The sequence below is a fragment of the Leptosomus discolor genome, chromosome 1 (genome assembly GCF_034619465.1).
Source record: "Leptosomus discolor isolate bLepDis1 chromosome 1, bLepDis1.hap2, whole genome shotgun sequence".
NCBI classification, from domain to species: Eukaryota; Metazoa; Chordata; class Aves; order Leptosomiformes; family Leptosomidae; genus Leptosomus; species Leptosomus discolor.
Window position 1 is genome coordinate 208,520,579 of NC_141391.1, and position 22,129 is coordinate 208,542,707.

Below are 22,129 nucleotides of genomic sequence, written 5' to 3' on the forward strand. Positions count from 1 at the left end.
GAGGGAAAGGCTGTGGATGTTGTTTACCTAGACTTTAGTAAAGCCTTTTACACTGTTTCCCACAGCATACTCCCAGAGAAAGTAGTTGCTCATGGCTTGGATCTCACTTGGTAAAAAATTGGCTGGATGGCCGGGCCCAAAGAGTGGTGGTGAATGGAATTCAATCCAGTTAGTGGCTGATCACTAGTGGTGTTCCCCAGGGCTCAGTGTTGGGGCCAATTCTGTTTAATATCTTTATCAATGACCTGGATGAGGAGATTGAGTGCTCCTTCAGGAACTTTGCAGATGACACCAACTTGGGCAGGAGTATTGATCTGCATGAGGGTACAAAGGCTCTGCAGAGGGATCTGGATAGATGTGCCGAGGCCAATTTTATAAGGCTCAACAAGGCCAAGTGCCGGGTCCTGCACTTGGGTCCCAACAACCATGAGTGGGATGAGTGGCTGGAAATCCGCCCGGTAGAAAAGGACGTGGGGGTCCTGGCTGACAGCCAGCTGAACATGAGCCAGCAGTGTGCCCAGGTGGCCAAGAAGGCCAACAGCATCCTGGCCTGTATCAGCAATAGTGTGGCCAGAGGGAGTAGGGAGGTGATTGTGCCCCTGTACTGGGCACTGGTGAGGCCGCAACTTGAGTGCTGTGTGCAGTTCTGGGCCCCTCCCTACAAGGAAGACATTGAGATGCTGGAGCGGGTCCAGAGAAGGGCAAGGAAGCTGGTGAAAGGTCTGGAGAACCTTCTGAGGTCTAAGGAGCAGTGCAGGGAACTGGGGTTGCACAAAGCAAATCAAGCATTCTTCACCATGAGAACAGCAAAGTCCCGGAACAGGATGCCCAGAGAGACAGTGAAAACTCCATCCTTGGAGATTTTCAAAATTCAACTAGACAAGCCTTCTAGTCATCCGATCTAACATTCAAGTTAGACCAGCTTTGAGATGGAGGTGGGACTACATGACCTTCACATAACCTTCCCAATCTAATTTGATGTTGATCCTTTTCTCAGTCACTGTGATGGCTGAGGAGTTTAGCTAGTTAATGCTTGCAAAACATCCTGATGGATTTACTGCCAAGATGCTGTGAAAGTGTGAAAGAGTAGGGACTGTAGCATTTATTTTTATTAAATAAAAGCTTCAGTGTAGGCAAAAATGTTCCATAACTGCAGTGTCACCTAGATGAAAAATATTATTAGTCACTTTTCCAAAACACCGTCCAGGAAAGCCATTTGTTTTTTTACATATATTCATATTTATGTATTTTTATACATATATATATTTATATAAAAGTTATTTTATAACATTGTCAAAACTTCTTGTTTTCTTTGGTGAGCTCTTGGGCCAAATAATGAAGACATGGAAAAAAAAAAAAAGAGATAAAAATGGGTTCCTCTGCCTAGGTTATGTTTCTTTCAGACAGGCAGTGTTCAAGCAGGCTGTATGAATGTAAGGACATGGAGCAGCCTACACTACAGCTGTCAAAAGAATGACTTTTACTGCCTAAAGAAGTATCTGGAGACACTACTATAATCCTCTCGATACTACTACATCACTGATGAAATAAGCAAAGGACAAACTCACTGATTCCTTTCCATTCTTCCTAGAAGACCATGATATTTATGCTGTAGATTATAATTTAGGAATCATAAAACGAGTATCAATATGATGTGACTGAGCCAGACAGTAAAATTTCTGGAAAAGACAGTTATTGGTTTCAACTTTAACTCAGACAAGAAGCATAATTTTATTTTACTGTTACCCTCTTACATCATACACATACAGCAAAAATACAACTATGACAGAGGCTACAGAAATGTGCTGCACAAGCTTATGAAGTAAATATTACTTCCAAGCTACCTTATGATTTTCTGAGGCTTATGTCACTATGTCTTATTAATCCTATACAGCAGTTGAAAATAAACACTGAGTCTCAAATTAATCTTCCCTATATTAGGGTTAAATTTTAGGTAACTCACATTCTGATTCACAGTGTCCATCACCCTTCCTGACTATCTTTTCACCTCAGGCAACTGATGACTATCTATCAACTAGTTATCCAGATTTAGAGAAATCAGGATTGTCAAACTTCTCATCTCACACACACTGAGGAAATCCACAGCATTTAATCCTCCTTCAGGCCTTCCTCCATACTAGTTATTTAATTTCAGACCCTGCCTTTACTTTTAGTTAATGGCTAGCCCATTTAGCCTGTTTGGCATTTATGCTCCTACACCAGGGAAAAGGCTTGCCAGGCAGTGTAAGAGCACCAGCACACTCAATGCTTGAACTGGATTCTGCATTAGCAAACATCTTGCAAAGCGAGTAAGGTGAGATAAAAGCTGTATTTTGATAGAAACCACTTAGATCGGATGAGAGAAGGTGTCAGAGAGAGACTGGCTGGGAGACAGAAGTAGGGCTTAGCAAGGGAAGATATGGACAGATGGAGAATATGAACAGAAATTGAACTGAGACCCGAATTCATTCTGTACAAAATGCAAGAAGTTCTGGAGGAGGAGAGCCAAAAGGCAGGCTTTCTCTGTAGGGAGGGGACGAATACGAAGCGAGAAATTGTATCAGATTCAGAGGGATGTCTAAGCCATATCCTGTGACAATGTTTCAGACTTACTGCTGTAATTGGAGTGACTTAGGCATCGCAGCACTGAGCAAACTGGCTACCCTTAATTCCTGTCTCATTCTAACTGCAGAGACTGCAAGCACTTACCATGCCATTACCCATTATAGGTCCCACTCCTTCAGTCGAACATTGCAGCATGTAAAACACTTTTTTAAGTTTCTGACAAAGTTTACCAGTGTTCAATTCCTTCTTGGTAACAAAATTGGAAATTATTTGGTGAAACTGAACTGAGAAGATAAGTACAAAGGAAAAACTACCTCAGTCTCTCCAGGTCAGATTTGAGAACTGCTAACAGCATAGTTTCTGAAAGTCTGAACTGGTGTCAAAAAAGCCAACCTTGTTCTGTAAATAACAGGTTGGTCTGCTCTATGATGTCCACCTGTCAGCAGCCATTCATCTTAAAAGCATACTGGGAGAAACTAGAAACTATTGGAAAGATTTTTTGGGTTTTAATGACATTTCAGTAAATGAAATGAACATTACCTTTTTTTTTTTTTTTTTTTTTTTTTTTTCTTTTAATTGAGATTTGGCATCCAGAAAACAATTTATAATCCTAACTTTAACTGAATCATAACTTTTGCTGTGCAGAATTGATAAAAGGAAACTCATACATGACAAATAATCTATTGTTTTTAATGAGAGAAAAAGCAGGAAATAAGAACATAGAAGATTCCAAAGACAGGCTTTTCAAGACACCATGGGATTCACTTGCAGCCTCAGTCATCTAGAATCTCTTTGTAGTCAATGGAGGCATGGGTGGGGTTATTTTAAAGTACAACTATAAAATAAGCAGATGAACTGTTGTTCCTTCGGAATACTTCTGCCTGCAGACTATAACTGGAATCTACAGTGACGAGGTCAGGTGTGATTCCACATGACCAATATCTAACATTAAATATGGTCTTTCCAAACCTTCATATCTTAACTACGTAGCCTATGTCCTTGTGTCAGTCAAGGAAGATGCTAGACCTCTCTATGCTTCTGAAGAGGAATGTAAAGAGAGGAAGGTAAAATGGGGAATAAATGCTACCTCAGCTAAGGGATAGAAGGAACAAAACAGGTGGCATTTAGGCTATTTGATTACAGACCTATTTTCTTTGTCTCAACTTCCTATCTTTTAAATGAAGAGTGTACCACTGAGGTCATTCAGATTATAGAAAGAGCCCTATATGGTCTAAGTGGTTAGTTTACTCCAGCAGCCTGTGAAAAATGCTGTATCAATACAAATCGACAGCAATGATGTGGATAACATGTAAGGAGAGCCATGAATACTAAAGAAAGTTGTATTTAATTTTAGAATTAATTTTTTAAAGATAATTCTATTACTGTAACTGTTCAAGATACTCTTGGCTTGGCAGGGAAATCAGTCATGTAGGCTACCTATCCCTTATGTTATTCCCAATATTCCGATATAACACAGTTTCACTAAAATATATTGACTCTGAGGCATTTATGCTATTGCAGTTACAAAGTTTTTGTTTATATCTACTAAATATCCAGGCCACAAATTGAGATAATCTATTTTCTGCCTCCCTTGGCAGAGTGGTTAGTAGCTGTCCTATTTACAATAAAGTTTAACACAGTGAAAGACCGCCCAGCTTTGTTCTTTCTAGATCAACACGGCCAGATCCTTCAGCCTTTCAACCTGTCTCTTGTGTCTAAATCTTTTATGTTTTTTTTTTTTTCCTCAACTTTGAATTTTTTCAGTCTCACTAACTCTTAAGTGGCACCGACCTAAACTGCTTGCAGTATTGTAGCTGAAGTCTCACCAACCACCGAGTACAGTAGAAAACTTACGACTCGTATCTTACGCACAAGTTGTCAGCATTTCCCAAGAACACTATGGCCTTGCAAGTACTTCATATTTTTAAGTCATATTAAGTCTGAACTTTTGCTACTACACTTGAACATTTTCCGTACTATTGCCTAAACAACCATATTTCTGAATATTTTATTTTCTTTTGTACCTGTAGTGTCTGTATCATTACTGAATTTGTTTGGGAACATTGCTCTGAATTGCAATTCTGCTTTCCAAAGTAATTGTGTTTCATATATGGATCTACAAATGCTATATGAGTGCCTTCTCCATACTCTAAATTGCAATTGAATTATTAAAGAGTCAAGCCTATGACAAATCCTTGTTTGACACACTTAAATCTGCCTTCCACTTTGACAGTGATCAATTTGACCTTAAGATATCTACTTCCAGCTGGCAGATGGAAAGCAAACTTCCATTAAAAAATAGTAATTGCAAAAATTTTGGTTTATCAATAAATAATATTGTGTTAGAATAAGAGACTAAAGAAGTACAATAGAAAGGAATATTTTTTCTCAATATTTCATACCACTTACATTTGATTTTGCTGCACCAATATGTAAACCCATACTCCTACACCTAGTTTAATTTATACCTGTGAATGCAGTTATTTATCTTAACAAATTATTTTTAATATGAAAGCACTGGTTCAGAAAACCAATGCCTGAATAGAAGGATTTTGAAGATCAAAACTGAGGTAAAGCTAGTTCTAACATAGGCAAGCCTTACTAATTTAACAAAAAACCCAACTGTTAGGTGTTATTAGCTCACATTGCAATTTGAAACACTTTTAGCATGAAAGAATCTGGCCTAGCCAAATTCCTAGACATGAGAAGTAAAACTTCAGAGCTCTCGTAGATGATTTTCGAAGTTAATAATGAAGTGATGAGCATTAACAACACACATCTAGCCCAAAGATTACTGGCTACCTTCACTTCGTCCTTTTTTTATTTTTATTTTTTGGGGTGATCATATGGGGTATATCTAGCTCTATAGATGTTTTTCATATTTTACTTTAGGGGAAAATATAGAGTTTTGAAATTTGTAGTAGGTTATATGCTAAAAACAAATTTATCTCCAGGGACATACTTGTATGCCCAGGTATCAGAATTTAATGGAGATGCACCTCTCTAAATTCCAAGGAATTGATTGCACAGAATAATTATCTCAACACTGGCATACCCTGAACTGTTTCTAAAAAAAAACTAATTCCAAACCAAAAAACCAGGATGAATTTTAAATGCACTGATTTGTCTTAAAGGAGCATCCTAGAGGCCTCATATGCAGAGGAAAGGTAGCCATTCGCAAAGGGGGGAATGAAGATGTATACAGAACATCTTTCATTGTTCTGAATATTCTTTTGTATTTATTTACATCTGATTATAAGTTGTGGTTTTACTGTGGTTCTGGCTTTTTTTTAGCAATCATCATATAGGACATATGAGATATCATGGATTTTTGACATGCTTGGATCACTTCCAAGCAACATTTAATCACATTTGGCTGATCAAGACAATATTTTACAAACTTAAAAATATTCTAATAAAATGACGGGAAAAAGTGTTGGAATTAAAGCGTGCATTTTGTTATGAGATGAAGTTTGGACAACTTTTACCAGAACAAATCGTTTTTCTCTAGCTAGTGCACATTGCCACAGTTTGCAGGAAGGTTTTCATGCATGCAAACTAGACCCCTTCTGGAGAAAACTAAATAGGGAGTTCTGTCCTCAGCGCATCTCAAATGTGCTCAAATTCCAGTAGGGAAAACCAGTCCAAACCAACAACTGGCTCCTTCTGGATAACAACGCAATATACTTGCAGATACTTTAGCATCAGCTACTCTCGTCTATTGTTCTGCTTTTATTGCACCAAACAATTTGCTAACATAGCACAGTCAGTGCTTCCTTTCTAGGGAAGATTTTATAGACATTGGTCTTCTGCTCCTTTTCGAAAATGTATGTTCATTTGCTCAGTACAATATGGTTTTCCTGTGCTTCAGTCATAGCTGCTTATGAAAGAGTGGACAGAATACAATGAAGGAAGCCAAACTTATCAGCAGAACATGTGAAAGAAACTCTCTTTTGAGTTCAGTGAGGCAATTACTCTAGTAGAAATTTTACCCTCCTACTACTTATTCAGATTAACTACAGTAATCCATGGCTTGATAGGAGACAGAAGTCTGAAGCAAAGAGCTGAAATAGGCTGAAACTTGCTGGTTGGTATGTGCCCCTGTCATTCTTCTGTGCCTGCTTGGTTCTGCTGTATACATTTATACACTGTATTTATTACTTTAAAGCAGAGAACATGATTCTATGATTCTAACATGGTATTGGCTTTCCTCCACCCAAAACTCAAAATGTTCCTAAAATGGATAACCAAGATAAGTCAGCTGGAAATCACAGAATCATAGAAAGCGTTGGAAGGGACCCCCAAAGGTCATCTAGTCCAGCCCCCCTACAATAAGCAGGGACATCTTTAGCTAGATCATGTTGCTCAGAGCCTCACCAAGCCTGACCTTGAATGTCCCCAGGGATGGGGCTCCCACCACCTCTCTGCGCAACCTGTTCCAGTGATCCACCACCCTCATATTAAAGAACTTTTTCCTAATGTGCAATCTAAATCTACCCCTTTCTAACTTAAAACCACTACCCCTTGTTCTATCGCTACAAATCCTCGCAAATAGTTCTTCCCCTGCTTTCTTATAGGCCCCTTTCAGGTATTGGAAGGTCGCTATAAAGTCTCCCCAGAGCCTTCTCTTCTCCAGGCTGAACAACCCCAACTCTCTCAGCCTTTCCTCATACGGTAGGTGCTCCATCCCTCTGATCATTTTCATGGCCCTCCTCTGGACATGCTCCAACAGGTCCACGTCTTTCTTGTGGTGGAGGCTCCAGAGCTGGATGCAGTGCTCCAGAGCTGGATGCAGTGCTCCAGAGCTGGACGCAGTACTCCAGGTAAGGTCTCACCAGGGCAGAGTAGAGGTGGAGAAGAACCTCCCTCGATCTCCTGGCCACGCTTCTTTTGATGCAGCTCAGGACGTGATTGGCCTTCTGGACTGCAATTGCACATTGGTGGCTCATGTCCAGCTTTTCATCCACCAGTACCCCCAAGTCTTTTTCTACAGGGCTGCTCTCTAGCATGTCTTCTCCCAGCCTGTATTGATACTGGCAGTTGCCCCAGCCCAGGTGCAGGACCTTGAACCTGGCCTTGTTGAACCTCATGAGGTTAACCTGGGCCCACCTCTCCAGCCTGTCCAGGTCCCTCTGGATGGTATCCAATCCCTCTGTCATAATGATGGCATCACCCAGCGTGGTTTCATCAGCAAACTTGCTGCGGGTGCAATCAATGCCACTGTCAACATCATTGATGAAGATATTGAACAACACTGGTCCCAGTACGGACCCCTGAGGGACACCACTTGTCACCGTTTTCCATCTAGACATTGAGCCATGGACCACTACTCTCTGGATGTGACCATCCAGCCAATTCCTTATGCACTGAACAATCCACCCATCGAACCCATATCTCTCCAACTTAGAGAGAAGGATAGTGTGGGGGACTGTGTCAAAGGCCTTGCAGAAATCCAGATAAATGACATCCACAGCTCTTCCCTTGTCCACTGATGCAGTCACTCCATTGTAGGAAGCCACTAGGTTGGTCAGGCAGGACTTCCCCCTAGTAAAGTCATATGACTGTCTTGAAATGAGTGGAAAGACATTTTTGTACCTTCATTCTCTGTCTTTTATGAAAGATAAAAGACTGAATGATGGGATTTGTGGCCAGGGGTGGGTTTTTTTTCTTTAATGCATATATGAGAGCTGGCTTAAGAGGAATATGGATAAGCTGACAGCAAGTGAGAAATGGCCCAAGTGACAGAAAACCTAGGGTCTTTGTCAACTCTGCCCTAAATCCCATGCTTTAGAAAAGACTGTTAAGGATCTCCATTGAAAAGCAAAAGAGTGAATACCATAATAATTTTCTATCATGCATGAACGTCCCCTGGCTAAATAAAGAAGGTGTGAAATCAACTCATTTAAAAGTATCAGACAAGACAGACTGACCCAGTTAAATATGTTTTAGAAAATAATGTTTATATGATATGTTGACTAAATGTGGGGTAGTCTTTCTGTTTTGAAGATCTGACAGATGGAAAAAAGATGCCTCATTTGAGTCACATAAATGTTATTCCAAAGGATTTCAAATACAGCACAGAAAGCAGTGGCTTGAAATTTTAACAGAACTCTAAATTGTAAATAATTCAGACCATTAGTGGAAAAAGTAATCTTAAGTCTAGCTAAACCTACATAGTTAAAGGAGAAGATAGGTAAATTCTATTTTGCTATTTATACAGTGATAAGATTGGCTAGAATTGTTTCTAGATATGAGTGATAGCCACTTTTCAACACAGTTTCCAGTGACCTTGTTTGAAACACACAAAAAAGTGTGTGACCTGATATTCAAGCACAAAAGGTACTCAGTAGATACATCTACACTTTCTCTGGATTGCTGGCCTGAATTCAATCTCAAAATAAGATCTCCTGTCCACAAGCAATGAACTAGCCTCATATGCAGCTGCAGGGGACTCTTCAGGGATGCAGAAACCTGTGTGCCTAATCAGACCTGGTGACAGCCTATTGCTAAGTGTGGTAACACACCGTCAGGCAGACCTGGGTATGCAGTTCAGAAACTGCATGTAAAGCATCTGAATCACATTGTAGATGTGGCACTTCGGGACATGGTTTGGTGGGCATCGTGGTGTTGGGTTGACGGTTGGACCTGATGATCTTAGAGGTCTTTTTCAACCTAATGACTCTATAATTCTATGCAAATCAAGCCACCCTCAGACTGTTCTTTAATACTTGTGTGTGCAAGGCCAAAATAAAGGACCAGTTGTCACCAATGCCTGAAGAAGAGTTTCATTAAACCACAGCCCACAGACACCACTTAGAAGCAAAGGGGAAAAAACCCCGTGCACGAGGTTACTTTAACACCGTACTACCAAAGACAGTTCCTCCCTCAACAACCGTCTGTACTTAAACCCAAATAGCAGCTGTTTCTGAAAGGAGGCTCCTGTATATTGAAATACAACTTTTACAGAAAACAAAATGTTCTTCCTTTTTTTCTGGACCAGTTCACTGGACTAAAACGGAAAATTAAACTCACTGAAGTCTTTTGCAGTTACAAACATGTGACCACCTACTTCTCAGACCATGAAACACTTCTGAATATTTTACAGTAACTGTGAGAGCTATAACAAAGTACCAACCCCTTCTAGCTGGAATTAGGCCCAGATAACAAGAAACTAAGGGAAACACCAATGTGCTGTGCTCCAACAACAGCAGAAATCTCTTACCTGAAATTCTGTCCTGTCACTAAGAAAGAACATACTCCCTGCTTCTGAGGAAGGTAAACAAACAGAAATACCCACCCTCAAACCAGGTATTTATCCCTACTCTTTATCATTATTCATTACTCAAGCAAAACATTCCTCACTCTCATGCAAGCCTGGTGATCAGCTTAGTCCTGAATAAACAAGCAAAACATCATGGATATGATATACGGAAGGTTTTAATTCTACTCAGAGCAACTACCCTGTTTTTCCCCTTCAGCGTCCAGATGTACAGCACATCTGACACAGCAAAGGACAGCCCAAATTACTGAAGTCCTGACCTTCAGTTTTAAAGTTGAAAACTTTGGAATACCACAGAAGATAAAACACAGATTAATGTCCTTTATTTTAAATACTTTTAAATTGATGGCATTTAAGGAATTTTTCACTTTTAAAACCAGTATAAAATCACTTCTGCTTCTACCTCATCAACAGATGAAGTCCTGCAATTCTTACCTAAATAAAGAAACAATCTTCTGGGATTTTACTTGAAATCATTATCTTTTTTACTATAGTATATAGTAAAATATATACTATATATATAATTTTAATTGTATTTGCCTTACACTTGCAGCAACTCACAGCAGATTAAAAAATTGAGAAAAGTCTCTGTTAACTCTCCTAACAAACAGATTGATATAATTTGTTCTATGTATTGAAGCTTACATGTACAATTTATACCCTGAAGGTGATGGGCTGTTGACATACGTGTCTTTGCATTAGTTTCATTAATAGAAACACTTCTGTTGAGTCTTTATGCACTGCTTAGCTGTAGATGTTACATGTGTGTGACAGTTCATATGCAAGATGTTCTGCAGTTCGCTTCAGTTTAGTTGAGCAGGCATTTTGCATCCAAAGGCAAAAGGAAGACGACTTCCATCTATGATTACATGTATGCAATGTGTACAAGTGCCAAAGTTGACTGTGACTGGTGTGTGTCTTGATTCTGTGATGCATTGGTGTAAAGCTATTCTTTATTAAACTAGACAGGTACTCACAATTCTTTGTGGCTGCTGAATGGATGAATGTCAACCTCTACTTCCAAACTCTACTAATACTTCCTGATGCCCTCATGGAAGCCACCACTATGGTTTTGCGCTCTGTGGAATCATACCATGCTGGACTGCGGGACAGTCCATCAGTCAGTGTTGGGGAGCTCATTGCCACTGGGAGCTCAAGTGGCACAAAGCTCACAAACCAGGAAAATTGGGTATCTTTGTAAAGTACCAATTCCAGATGGGTGGCTTCCACAACTTTTTTTGGTGCTGACAACCTATAGCTCACAATTTTTATGTTTGAACAAAATGGAAAGCAACACTTATACTTTGGATTGATAGGAAGCCACTGTCTATGTTCATTCAAGTGTTCGTACAGAGGCAATGACTATGATAGACAGTAAATGAAAATGTAATGTAAACATATAACTTGTTATCTGAAAGTTAAATGTGCTATCATTGAAAGCAATATTATCAGTATACTTATTATGATGTGATTAGCTGCCAGGTTATTTTACAGTCTTTCACTTATACTAGATTAGATAAAAATTTGTAATAACTTCCTATAAAAGGTGCATTAAACAATAAAATTATATTTAAAGCAGCAGTTCTAAAACATAGAGACATAATTTAATCATCTTAGTCATAGTCTCCATAATCTTTTTTCTTGAAATATTGTAATAAATATATTTTTCCATGGAAGAAGTACAAGAATGGTGAAAGTGCATTGCCTGAAGGACAAGGTATCATTTCACTGTAATGCTTAAAAATAGACCAATTTTATTCTTACTCTTTTAGTCCCACTGATTGCATAAGGATCAACTTTTTTTGATAAACTGTCGTAAAAAGAAGCCTGTGAAACATATACATGGACACGTGAATGCCCTTTTCACCTGCAATATTTATGAATGCAAAGACATAACCCTGAAACAAGAACTATTAAAAAAGTGATGGGATAATCATCCATGCAAAAAATATTCATATACACACTCCATTTCCCTAAGGTAGTGAAAGATCAATCTTTCATTTCCATTTTATTCTTTTATGTTCAGCTCTAGCAAACTCTCTTTTCCAGAGTGAGCTGTTTTTCTGCACTGAACTTCATTGTTTTGAATAACATAACTGATCCCTTCTACCTTTCCTTTTTATAACGGAGCAATTGGGAACTCTTCAGTCAGGAGGCAGAAAAGAGGTACACAGAAAATTAACAGACAAGGACTTTAGCTGTTGTGGGCACTGTACAAATAAAGAATAAAAAAACAGTCCCAGTGCCAAAAATATTTTAAAATTGAGGAAACATCTTACTGTCACACTTAGCAGGATAATCCAAAAGTGACCCTGTATTTAAACTCAAGTATAACAATGATATGTGGCTATAACGACAGAGTTCTACAGTTGAAAAAATGCCAACAAGGTTTAGACTTTGTCAGCAGCAACACTGTGTTTATGCTAACTTTCGGGAAGAACTTTTGCGTGTGACAAATGGTACAAAAGACTGACCACTCTTTCCTGTGCTTCCTGTTACAGACCTAAAACCAGGTTCTCAGCTGGTATAAACACAGAGGTGCTGGCAAGAACAGTGTTAGACTTGTGGAAATTAGGAGATCATTTAGATCTTATACTGCAGACCCCTCCTTCACAACATAAATGGACTGGTTAATCAAGAACTGAAACTGATATAGCAACTGCAAAAGCAATTTATGCCCATATTTCCGGAGGCTGACAAGGTCATTAGGCTACTTTCTGTAAGTGTCACTCTAAATACTTTCTTTTTTTTTTTTTTTTTCATTATATCTGTTTTCCTCCTTTAAATTTCATATACCTGATCCCAGCCTAAGCTAACTGAACCTCAGATACTAAATTAACAAACTCTATCAGAAAGAGAGAGTATAACAGACTTAACACTTAACATCAGAGTCGAGAGCAGCCATGATGGTCACGGGAGGTTTACAGAGCAGCTTCCTCACCATATGCTGCACGGCACCACTAGCACAGCCCACTTTATATCCATGGAAGATATTTACTTTCCTTGCACCTGTCTGCCTGCACCCCATGTTCCATAAAAATATTCAGCTCATTTATTTAGACTGTAAGTACTTTGAGACATGGGCTAGTTGCTGCTTGATGGCTGCATGCTAATAAGAACAATATAGCTTATTGCTGTTTGGGCTCAAGGCAAAATGGTAATGAACATTTCGGTAAAAAATAAACAATCATGTAAAAGCCCTTTGTTTCCATGTCTCATTAATTAATACTGTATGTGTTCAAACTGTACTGTAAAGGCTTTTAAACAATCAGCTGTTTATAGAATTTATCATCTGCAATACAAACTATACAATTCATATCAAATAGATACGTATGTATGAAATAAATGAGCTGAATAATTTGTCCCCAGTAATAGCTTCACTACATTGACAGTTATTTTCCAATATTATACATGCTTTCCACTATCTATTAGAATCCAACACTTTCTAATTCATGAGCAAGGTTCTTTAAGATGTTGTTCCAAACTCTCTACATGAAACTTTAGTGCTTGTGCTACAGTTTCCCCCCTGTGCTAACCCTGCGTTAGAGAACGATGTTCATATGGGGTACCAATGCCATGACTACAGTTTTCCCTTCAAACTTCCAAGTACTGTTTTCCAAGCAGTAGCAGCATAGGAAGTATTTAATATCTGCACAAATATGTGAAGCTGCAGAAACTGATTACAGTGGAAGCTTTGGAGGGCATAACCAGATAATTCTGCATTTGAAAGCCACCACAAATTATCAAACAGAGAGAAAAAAACCTCTTTATTCTATCCATCCTGTACTAATCAATCACATATTCACAAATAACTGAACATAAAAGATAAAAATTTCTGAAGAACTCAAATGACAACTCTTCCTGAGTTCTGACAAATAAGATACTGACCCTGCAACTGAAATAAAAGAATGGACTTGGATGAGACGACAGACAAGAACACGTTAAATTATAAAGGTATTTTTTTAGTCAAGACTCCTTCCTCTTATTCATAAACAATGGACTGATTCCCAAAACAGATATCTTATTACTCAAGGGAAAGGGATAATGTAGAAATTAAAAATTTTAATCCTGATGGTGTCAGCCTTATTCAAAACTGCCTCCTCTGACCCCATAAGAAACAGCCCTCAACACTTGCATAACGTCTTGATAATCCTCCTTATCCAAAACAAACAAACAAAAATGGATTTGTGATATGAGACTTTTTGGTCTGGGAGAGATAAAAGATGCACACATTGGGACACAAGATTGCCCACAGAATCACAAATGGCCAAGAAACCTCATGAGGGTCAAAAAGGACAGCTGACTAAATTAATCATAAATTTGGTGTTAGCTGCCTTTCAGAGGGCCCATGCAGTAATTTCAAGGTAAATGCACTACAGACTGTGTCACAAGAGCTGGGTGTTGTATGATCAGAAAGAAAATGCTTTTAATGTTCTGATGAATTGGTGGTAACCACTACATAGTCAATTAATTGCCATGCAAAACATTAAAGTGCCTTCCAAATTCTGAACAAGATTTTTTTGTGTTTTTTTCTGGATCTTAGTAAGACTGGAATATGGATTTGTCTATTTCCAGGCAAAGCAATGGAACAAATCATCATTGCTTTAGACAGCAGACATTTCTTGGGACTTTCCAGCAAGGTGTGAAAAAAGACTACATACACAGGTATTGCAAACGAGCATGTCAGCCCTCATGCTCTACTGATAGCTGTAGAACTGCATATTAAAAAATAATTAAAAAAAAAAAAGCAAGCAAATACTTCTTACCATGAGACCCTCAGTGTACTGAAACTGAGCTCTGGAACTGTCTTCTGCTGTGGGACTCAGGGGCTTAGGATCAGACATAGAGCGTTGCATCATCTTTGCTGCCTTTGGGCTTGATGGAGGAACCTTGGCAATGTCAGCATGCAGCATCTTCTGAGGGCTGATGTCATCAGTGATGGGTTTTTCATAGGGTACAAATGCTGACTCTATAACTTTGCTTGGCGAAACAGGTGAAATGGGTGAATAGAGAACTTTGGGAGATTTAGGAGGGGAAGGGACTACCTGCAATGTGGAGTCTGGACGAAGGTGGGATGAGTATCCTATCTCTAATGGTGTTGGGCGTTTTTTATCTTTCTGAGGAGATGAAGCTGACAGATATGGGGGACTTTGAGTATCTGACTCTGTCTCTGTTTGACATCCCAAACTTTCTCCTTTATATGTCTTTTCTGGTGCTGAAATGTGCTTTATGATTTCAACCTTAGCATCCAATCGGGCCCTGATTGAAGGTGTTCTTATTGTTCCTACAGGTTCCGTTTGTACTGAAATCTCTGCCACTGTCTGAACTGCAATACTAGATACTTTGGAGAACTGTTTAGCTTTGTCTGCCTCAGTGGTACTCTCACTGTATTTTCCTACACGAGGCTTCCTTCTGGATCTGCTAGAAAGATCCCATTCATCTTGATCTTCATCATCTGTCTGAACACTTGTATCAACACTCTTCTTAGTTCTCCGTCTCCTGTTTGTGTAACCTCTGTCTGCTCCGTCTTCATCATCAGTTTGCACTCCACTGTCCACTATCTTTTTGAAGCACCGTGGCTCTTCTTCCAGAGTCTCCTCAAGCTCCTCATATGGACCACGTAATTTTGGCATCGAACTTCTCTTTTTCAGTTGCTTCTCCTCTCTAACATCAATGTCCTTAAGAGACATTTCTGAAACAGAACTTAGGATACCAGACCTAGGTATGTATTGGGTAATGCCGTCGGACTGAACTGTATACCATGTTTGGCTTTGTGGAATTTCTATACCCAGCACTCCTGAAGACGTAGTGGTTGCATCATCAGTAGGCCAAAACTGGCCATTTTCTGTGGTTGCATACTGTCCTTCCAAAAGTGTTTGATCTGTGGTAGTTTGTGGCGAGCCAGTTCCTGAAGGGTCATAACCATACTGATATATTTGACGAATTTTTTGTTCCTCTAACTGTTGGTGAAGCTGTTGTTGAAGCTGTTGGAATTGTTCAAGCTGCAACTGCTGCTGGGCTAATGTCTCTTGCCTCATCATAAACTGAGCTTGTCGCTCCTCCTCTTGCTGAAATAAGAGATGATGTTTCATGGACTGCAACTCCTCAAGCTTTTTTTGCACCATAAACTTTTCTTGTTCCCTAAATCTTTGAATTTCCTGACGTTCCCATTCCAGCTCTTCTGCAAAGCGCTGCTGCTTAATTTTCTCAAGCTCAAGAAGTTCACGCTCCAAATCAAGCTGCTGCTGTTTGCCTTCTTCAGGGGCAATGAGAAGGGCAACCTCATCTTCAATTACATCTGTATAAACTTCAGATGCTGTAGTTAAAGCAGGTAATAAGTTGGTTGGCTCAGTGGTAATAGTTTCTATAGTAAGAGGTGGTAACCCTGTCTCCATATCAATGGCAGTAATTGCACTATCTTTTTCAGCTGCCACTGTTGTCAAGAAACTGTATGATCTCGGGAGCGGCTGATTCTGTTGCAAAGTTGATAAAGAGGGCACCGAGTCCATTGTTTGTAGAGTAGGTAAATCTCTGGCAGTTGTACTGAAAATAGAACCAGGTTGTGTAGTGATGGCAAATGTGGATGGGATTGGAGTCGCTACTGAAGAATAAACAACACCATTGGATGACCTTAAAACACTTCCAACGCCAAACTGGGAAGCCAGAGATGATACCATTCTTGCTTGGGAATATTGTGGTGTACTGAGCCCGATGCCAGAAATCACCTGCCGAGTCTCTGGATAAGGACCAGTAGTCTTGCTTGAGTAATCCATAACCTCACCTGAAATTACAGGGCAAAGTTACAGTCCAGTCCCACAAAAGAATGCTGCTTTGCGGATTCTGAAAGTCATCCCATCTTGATGAATTAAATGGGAAGGGGAAACTGCATGCAAATCTTCAGGTTAATGATCTACTTTAGATGTGAAGGAAACAGCATTTCTGAACATGCAGGCACATGCAGGCACCTCTGTGCAAAACACATATGTAAAATGAAGAAATGAAAAACACGTGTAATCCAGAATAACTTGTCACACTGTCCAAAAGAAAACAAAACAACAGAAAGAGGGGAAAAATAATAAAAAAATCATCCTGAAATGAGGTGAGGAACATCAAAATTATATTTCAAAGAAAGATCTGCTGCTGCGTCATACTGACCTGTAGTAACTCTTCCAGAAGTAAGATCTACTGCTGCATCAGTTGCCCCAACTCGATAATCAAAGCTATTCTTGCTTTTGTATGCAAACAGTCCAGCTTCAGATAAATTTGTGTCAGACATAGATGGTTTCATACCTCCCATTCCTCGGTAGCCATATGACCCTGAACGATCATACTGATAATGGTCATCTCTGTAACCAAAGCGATCTTCAGGAAGTGTAGTTGGTGGCTGCTGTGATGTACAGCTCCTACCAAATGGCAATTTATAAACCATATCACAGCAGACAGCTCTTCTCCCTGCAGTCAGATCCACAGGCTTTTCATCATCTTCTATTACTGTCGTTATGATACCTGAAGTAGCTTCATCCATTGTTACTACTGTTCTGTGGGATTTTGTAGTGCTGAGGTCAACTGCTCCACTCTCCATCAGCTCCTGAGAAGTGGTGAGATCAGTCCAACCATTTGTAACACCAACAGGTGGTACAGTAACAGGCTTTGTTACTGCCCATGTCACTGCATGTGTCGAAGTACCTAGGGATAAATTTATTGGCACCTCATCTCTAGCTGCAGAGAATGCCTGGCTGCCTGTTACTCTGTATGAAGGCTCAAAATGTTTTGATGTTGTTAGCTGAAGTGGCGTTGTCATCGCATGTCCCAGATCCACAAGGCTGTCTGTACTGGTAGTGTAGCTTACAGTGGCAGTGCAGGTCACTACAGTTACTGTCTCAGTGACTACAGACAGAGAAGGATCGGCAACACACGCAGTGCTAAGATTTATTATAGCTGGCTGGACAGTACTTACTGGCCGCCCACATGTATCACTTGCTGGCATTTGCCTTCTTACATCCATGGAAACAGCAGACAGATCCATACAGCTGTCTCTCATTGCAATATCCATCTTAGTTAAAGTGCGAAGATCTATGACATCACCCAAAGGATGGAATCTTCCATTCTCTCTATACCTGGGTTGATCTACTATATGTAGTGGCTCTGGAGGTATAGTAATAGCCACACTACCTACACCAAAACCAGGCACTGGGCCCTTAACCATAGAAACTGTCGTCTTGGTTACCGCTGTTGTTACTACTTCTGATTTTGAACTAGGTATTTTTTCAAAAGCTGATTGTGTTGTGACAGGAATAGCTTGCAAAGCACCTGAAATATACATACTCTGATCTGCCATACTTTGAATTTCCATAGTTTTCATGGATGGAGTAAAAATTGGTGGCATAGGCTGAGGAATCTGTTCTTTAGAAGGTGCTTCTAAAGGCCAGCTGGTAACAGCCTGACTAGTTATAGCTTCTGTTGGAGTTCCAGGCTCAGATGGCAATGTGATGACAACATAAGTTTCCTGTGAGGGTTTTGTCAACCTTGGTGATGATTTGTTAGAGTGTGGAGACAAAGGGGAAGTGGGAGATGCTATTTTGTATTCAGCTGCAGGGACCAAATTCAGAGTCATACTTGAAGTCAATGACAAACCTATTGGTTTGGGCTGTGTTTCTGCTGGCTTGTGAACAGCTATTGGGAGCGGAGGAATTGCTGGTTTAGGAGCAATTGGAGGTTTAGTTACTTCAGCAGGCCTGTGACTGAAAACAAGCCCTGCTGGAATGGAGGATGGTTTGGGTGGTACAGGAGGTGGTGTTGGGGTGTATGTTTTTGTGATAGGTACCACATGATTCTTTAATGCAGCTGTGGACTCTAATGTTGGAACACTTGTGACTGAAGGTACCACTGTGGGAGCTGTTGCTGCTGGAGTCTTAATCTGTGACTTCTTTTTGGGATAAATGGCTGGCTTGGGTAAAATAGGTGGAGGTAATGGTGGTGGAGGAGGTGGTGGAGGAGGAGGAGGTGGGGGTGGAGAAGGTTGTGCAGGAGAATCCAAAGAAGAGCTTCTAAAAAGCGAGAATACTTTGGATGTTACAGCAGGAGCTGAGGAAGGCACAGAGACCATGCTGGTCTTACTTACAACACTGGGAGTAGGTACAGAAGATGTTTCTGATGCAGGCTCTGTAACTGGTACTGACGCTATACATACAGGTGGTTGCTCAGATGTAGCACTAGTCAAATTAATCCTTGCCATATCAACACCAAATTCTTTGTGTGAATCTTCAGGATGAATTTTGACAATGCCAGCCTCTACTGTACTTTTCATTTTTCTAGCTGCTTCCTTTTCTGCTTTGGAGGTATCAAAGGTAATGGTATCAGTTGCATATTGCTTAGGTTTTATAACTGTAGTTGCCACTACTGAAGGTGCAGTTTCAGGCAAACAAACTGCAGCTCGATCCACACTTTCCATATCTGATGCTACAAATGGCTTTTTTGTGGCTCCAGCAACAGATTCATAAGGCATACTCACTTCAGAGTACTCTTTTGTACGTGTTAAGGGAGCTTGGGTCATTACCCTGACACTTTCAGAATCTGCTAGTTTACTTACAGCATCTGCTGTATCTACATAACATGTAGTTGCACTATCTATAGGTGATGAACTATCTGTGGTACAAACCGAAGACGTAGATGATGTTAAGGAAGCTGTATCAGAAGGTAAAACTGATGCAGCACCTTCCGATGTCTCAGAGTATGTCAACATTGACGTTTCATGAGAAATTATTTCTTGAATTTCTCTGGCATAATCTGTTAAGTATTCATCTTCAATTTCCTCTGCTGTAAAATGCTGTGTTATCTTAACATCTGGAATAGAAAGAGCTGTGCTACTGACAGGTGATACATCTGAGATTGCTGAAGTAGTGCTTGATGTTAAAGACGTACTATCCACTATTTCTCCAACACTAGATACTTTTGTATCGGTTGTGGGAATGAAACCTGAAGTTGGTTGTGTTGGACTGGACCCAGGGGTTAGCTGCATTCTCTGTCTTTTCATAAGCTCTTCATAAGCAGCTTCTGCATCTAACAACTGCTTTTCCTCAGTGGTGGAAGTTACCGTGCTGTCTAATACAACTATTTCATGACTTTCTGGAATAATGTAAGAACTAGAAACAATATCTTCTTGAGGCACAATAGAATGTAAAGTCTCAACACTATAGTAGTCTTTCTCTACATCAGTAATTTTCTGTGATTCTTCATAGATCTGTTCTGAAGCTCTTATTTTTTTCTCTTTTCCTCTCTGTTGTATGTATTCACTGCTCTCATCTTGTCTCATTACCAGATTAGTATCAATAGTTCCATTGTAAGTATCCTCTACTAAAGATTCATAAATATAATCCTCTATTAGCATTCCACCATATAAAGATTCTTTTTCAAACACTTCATCTTTTTCACTTGCAATTTGAAATGACTTGGACTTATGGGTCTTATGCATCATCTCCTCATATACCTCTTCGGCGCTTTTCAATGTCTTTTGACTACTTTCTTCTTTTGGGAGTCCAGTTGGTTGTTCATCTGTTGGTGAGTATAGAGAGACAGCAGTAGGCAATTTGTAAACCTTTTGCACTTCTATTATTTTTTCTGGGCTGATTTCAAATCCTTCAGGATCTGACTCAATACTAGGTGAATACTCAGAACAGGAAGATCTGTGCAGCTCTTCCATTTCTGCTGCCTGTCTTAATTCTTCTGTTGGAGATGCATCTTCAATGGGAGAAAGATTACTTGGTGGAGTCTTTGGACGTTCCCTTCTTCTCTGAGCTCTTAGTTCATCCTTGTCCTTTTTAGATTTTTTGCTAGAACTTTTTCTTTGTTGCTGCTCTAATTCACGCTGTTTCTCTTGTTCTTTTAGCAGTTCTTCCTCTTCCCGTAGTTCTTCTTCTTCTGAAGAATCTTCAATAGTTGGAAGAAGAGGGCCATGTGACCGATGCCTGGCTTTGCGCTGTTGTTTGCTCTCCCCACCCAGTTTTTTGTGACTAGGACTGCTGTCACTATCTTCATCAAGTGATGATACTGAAGTGGGAGATGTACCTGGTGTGAAACTAGAAGCGTGTAAGCTAGAAGACCCTTCTCCTCTAGATCTATCTTCTGGTGAATCTGTAAGACTCTCCATCTCCAGCTCAGGCTCTTCATCAAAATACAGAATACCTTTCTGTTGTTCAGATGCTTCAGAATACTTGTTTGTTATTGTACTATTTAATTCTATTGTTTTGAAACGTCGAAGGCCTCCTCCTCCAGCTACTGCAAGTTCTTCACTGTCTTGACTTTTAGTTTCCCTGTATTTTGGCTCTGGGCTTTCATCAAAAGTCTCATCATCATCATCATGCCACGAATGTCTTCTTCCTGCATCCTCATCATAGCCTGCACTACTTTTCCGTGCCATTCTTCTATGTTTTCCAGCTGTTCCTTTGGCTTTGGTTTTCACTTCTTCTTTCTTTTGGCTTTCAGTTACACTGATCTCTTTGAGTTGATTTCTAATGAACTCATCATCTTCAGAACCTGAGGCATCCTCATCAGCACTCATCTCTATAATCTGTTTCCTAATGAAGTCTTCCTCATCACCCGATCCCTGACTGTCATCTCGTTTGTACTCATCACTGCTTGAAGAACCAACACTAGCTCTTCTTTTTCTCCTTGGAATGGGTGAGTTTTCACTCTCACTGCTGTCTTCCACAGAATCATAGCGTTGTCTTCTTGCCAATATGTCATCTCCTTCATCTTCTTCCTTGTAGTCTGCCCGGGAGGAAGAACTTCCTTTGCCATCTTCTACAATGGTTCCTTCACCTTCTTGAATAGCTTCTAAGTCTTCCTCATCTGAACTATAAGACTCTGGAGTGACTGGCAAAGGTTTTGGTTTTTGTTGATCCTTTGTCTGTTCACTATACATTTCATAAAGCTCTTTACTTTTCACAGATTTTTCATCAGAAAGTGTACTTGCCTGAGCTTCCAAAATAGACAGTACCGTACTTTCCAATTTAGCTAGATCTGAGGGGCTTGGTGGACTTTCTTGTGAAATAGTGTCTTTTTTATTAGATTCTCTGAGTAAATCCTTTTCATCACTGGGGATATGACTTGGAATTTCACCAAGTGAACTTGATATCCCATCAGAAGAATACCCGGTGTCACTCAGACCTTGTGGACTTTTCTGCTGCTGAGAGCTTGATGTGTCTGATTTGTCATCCTCCTTTTCCTAAAAAAATAAATACATACGTGTATGTATATACTTATATATAAAATCTTAATGTCTCCAGG

The 22,129-nt window shown here is 39.8% G+C and overlaps 1 protein-coding gene across 2 annotated transcripts in view; it reads right to left on the minus strand.

The window, feature by feature from the left end:
* Positions 1-22,129, minus strand: part of PCLO (piccolo presynaptic cytomatrix protein) — a 382,319-nt gene that overhangs the window by 175,244 nt on the left and 184,946 nt on the right. For both annotated transcript variants that reach the window (XM_086474501.1, XM_086474492.1), the window contains exons 5-6: positions 17,000-22,067; positions 14,611-16,625 (exon numbers count right to left, since the gene is read on the minus strand). In XM_086474501.1, coding sequence (XP_086330627.1) covers positions 14,611-16,625; positions 17,000-22,067 — 7,083 coding nt within the window. The remainder of the gene's footprint in view (positions 1-14,610; positions 16,626-16,999; positions 22,068-22,129) is intronic.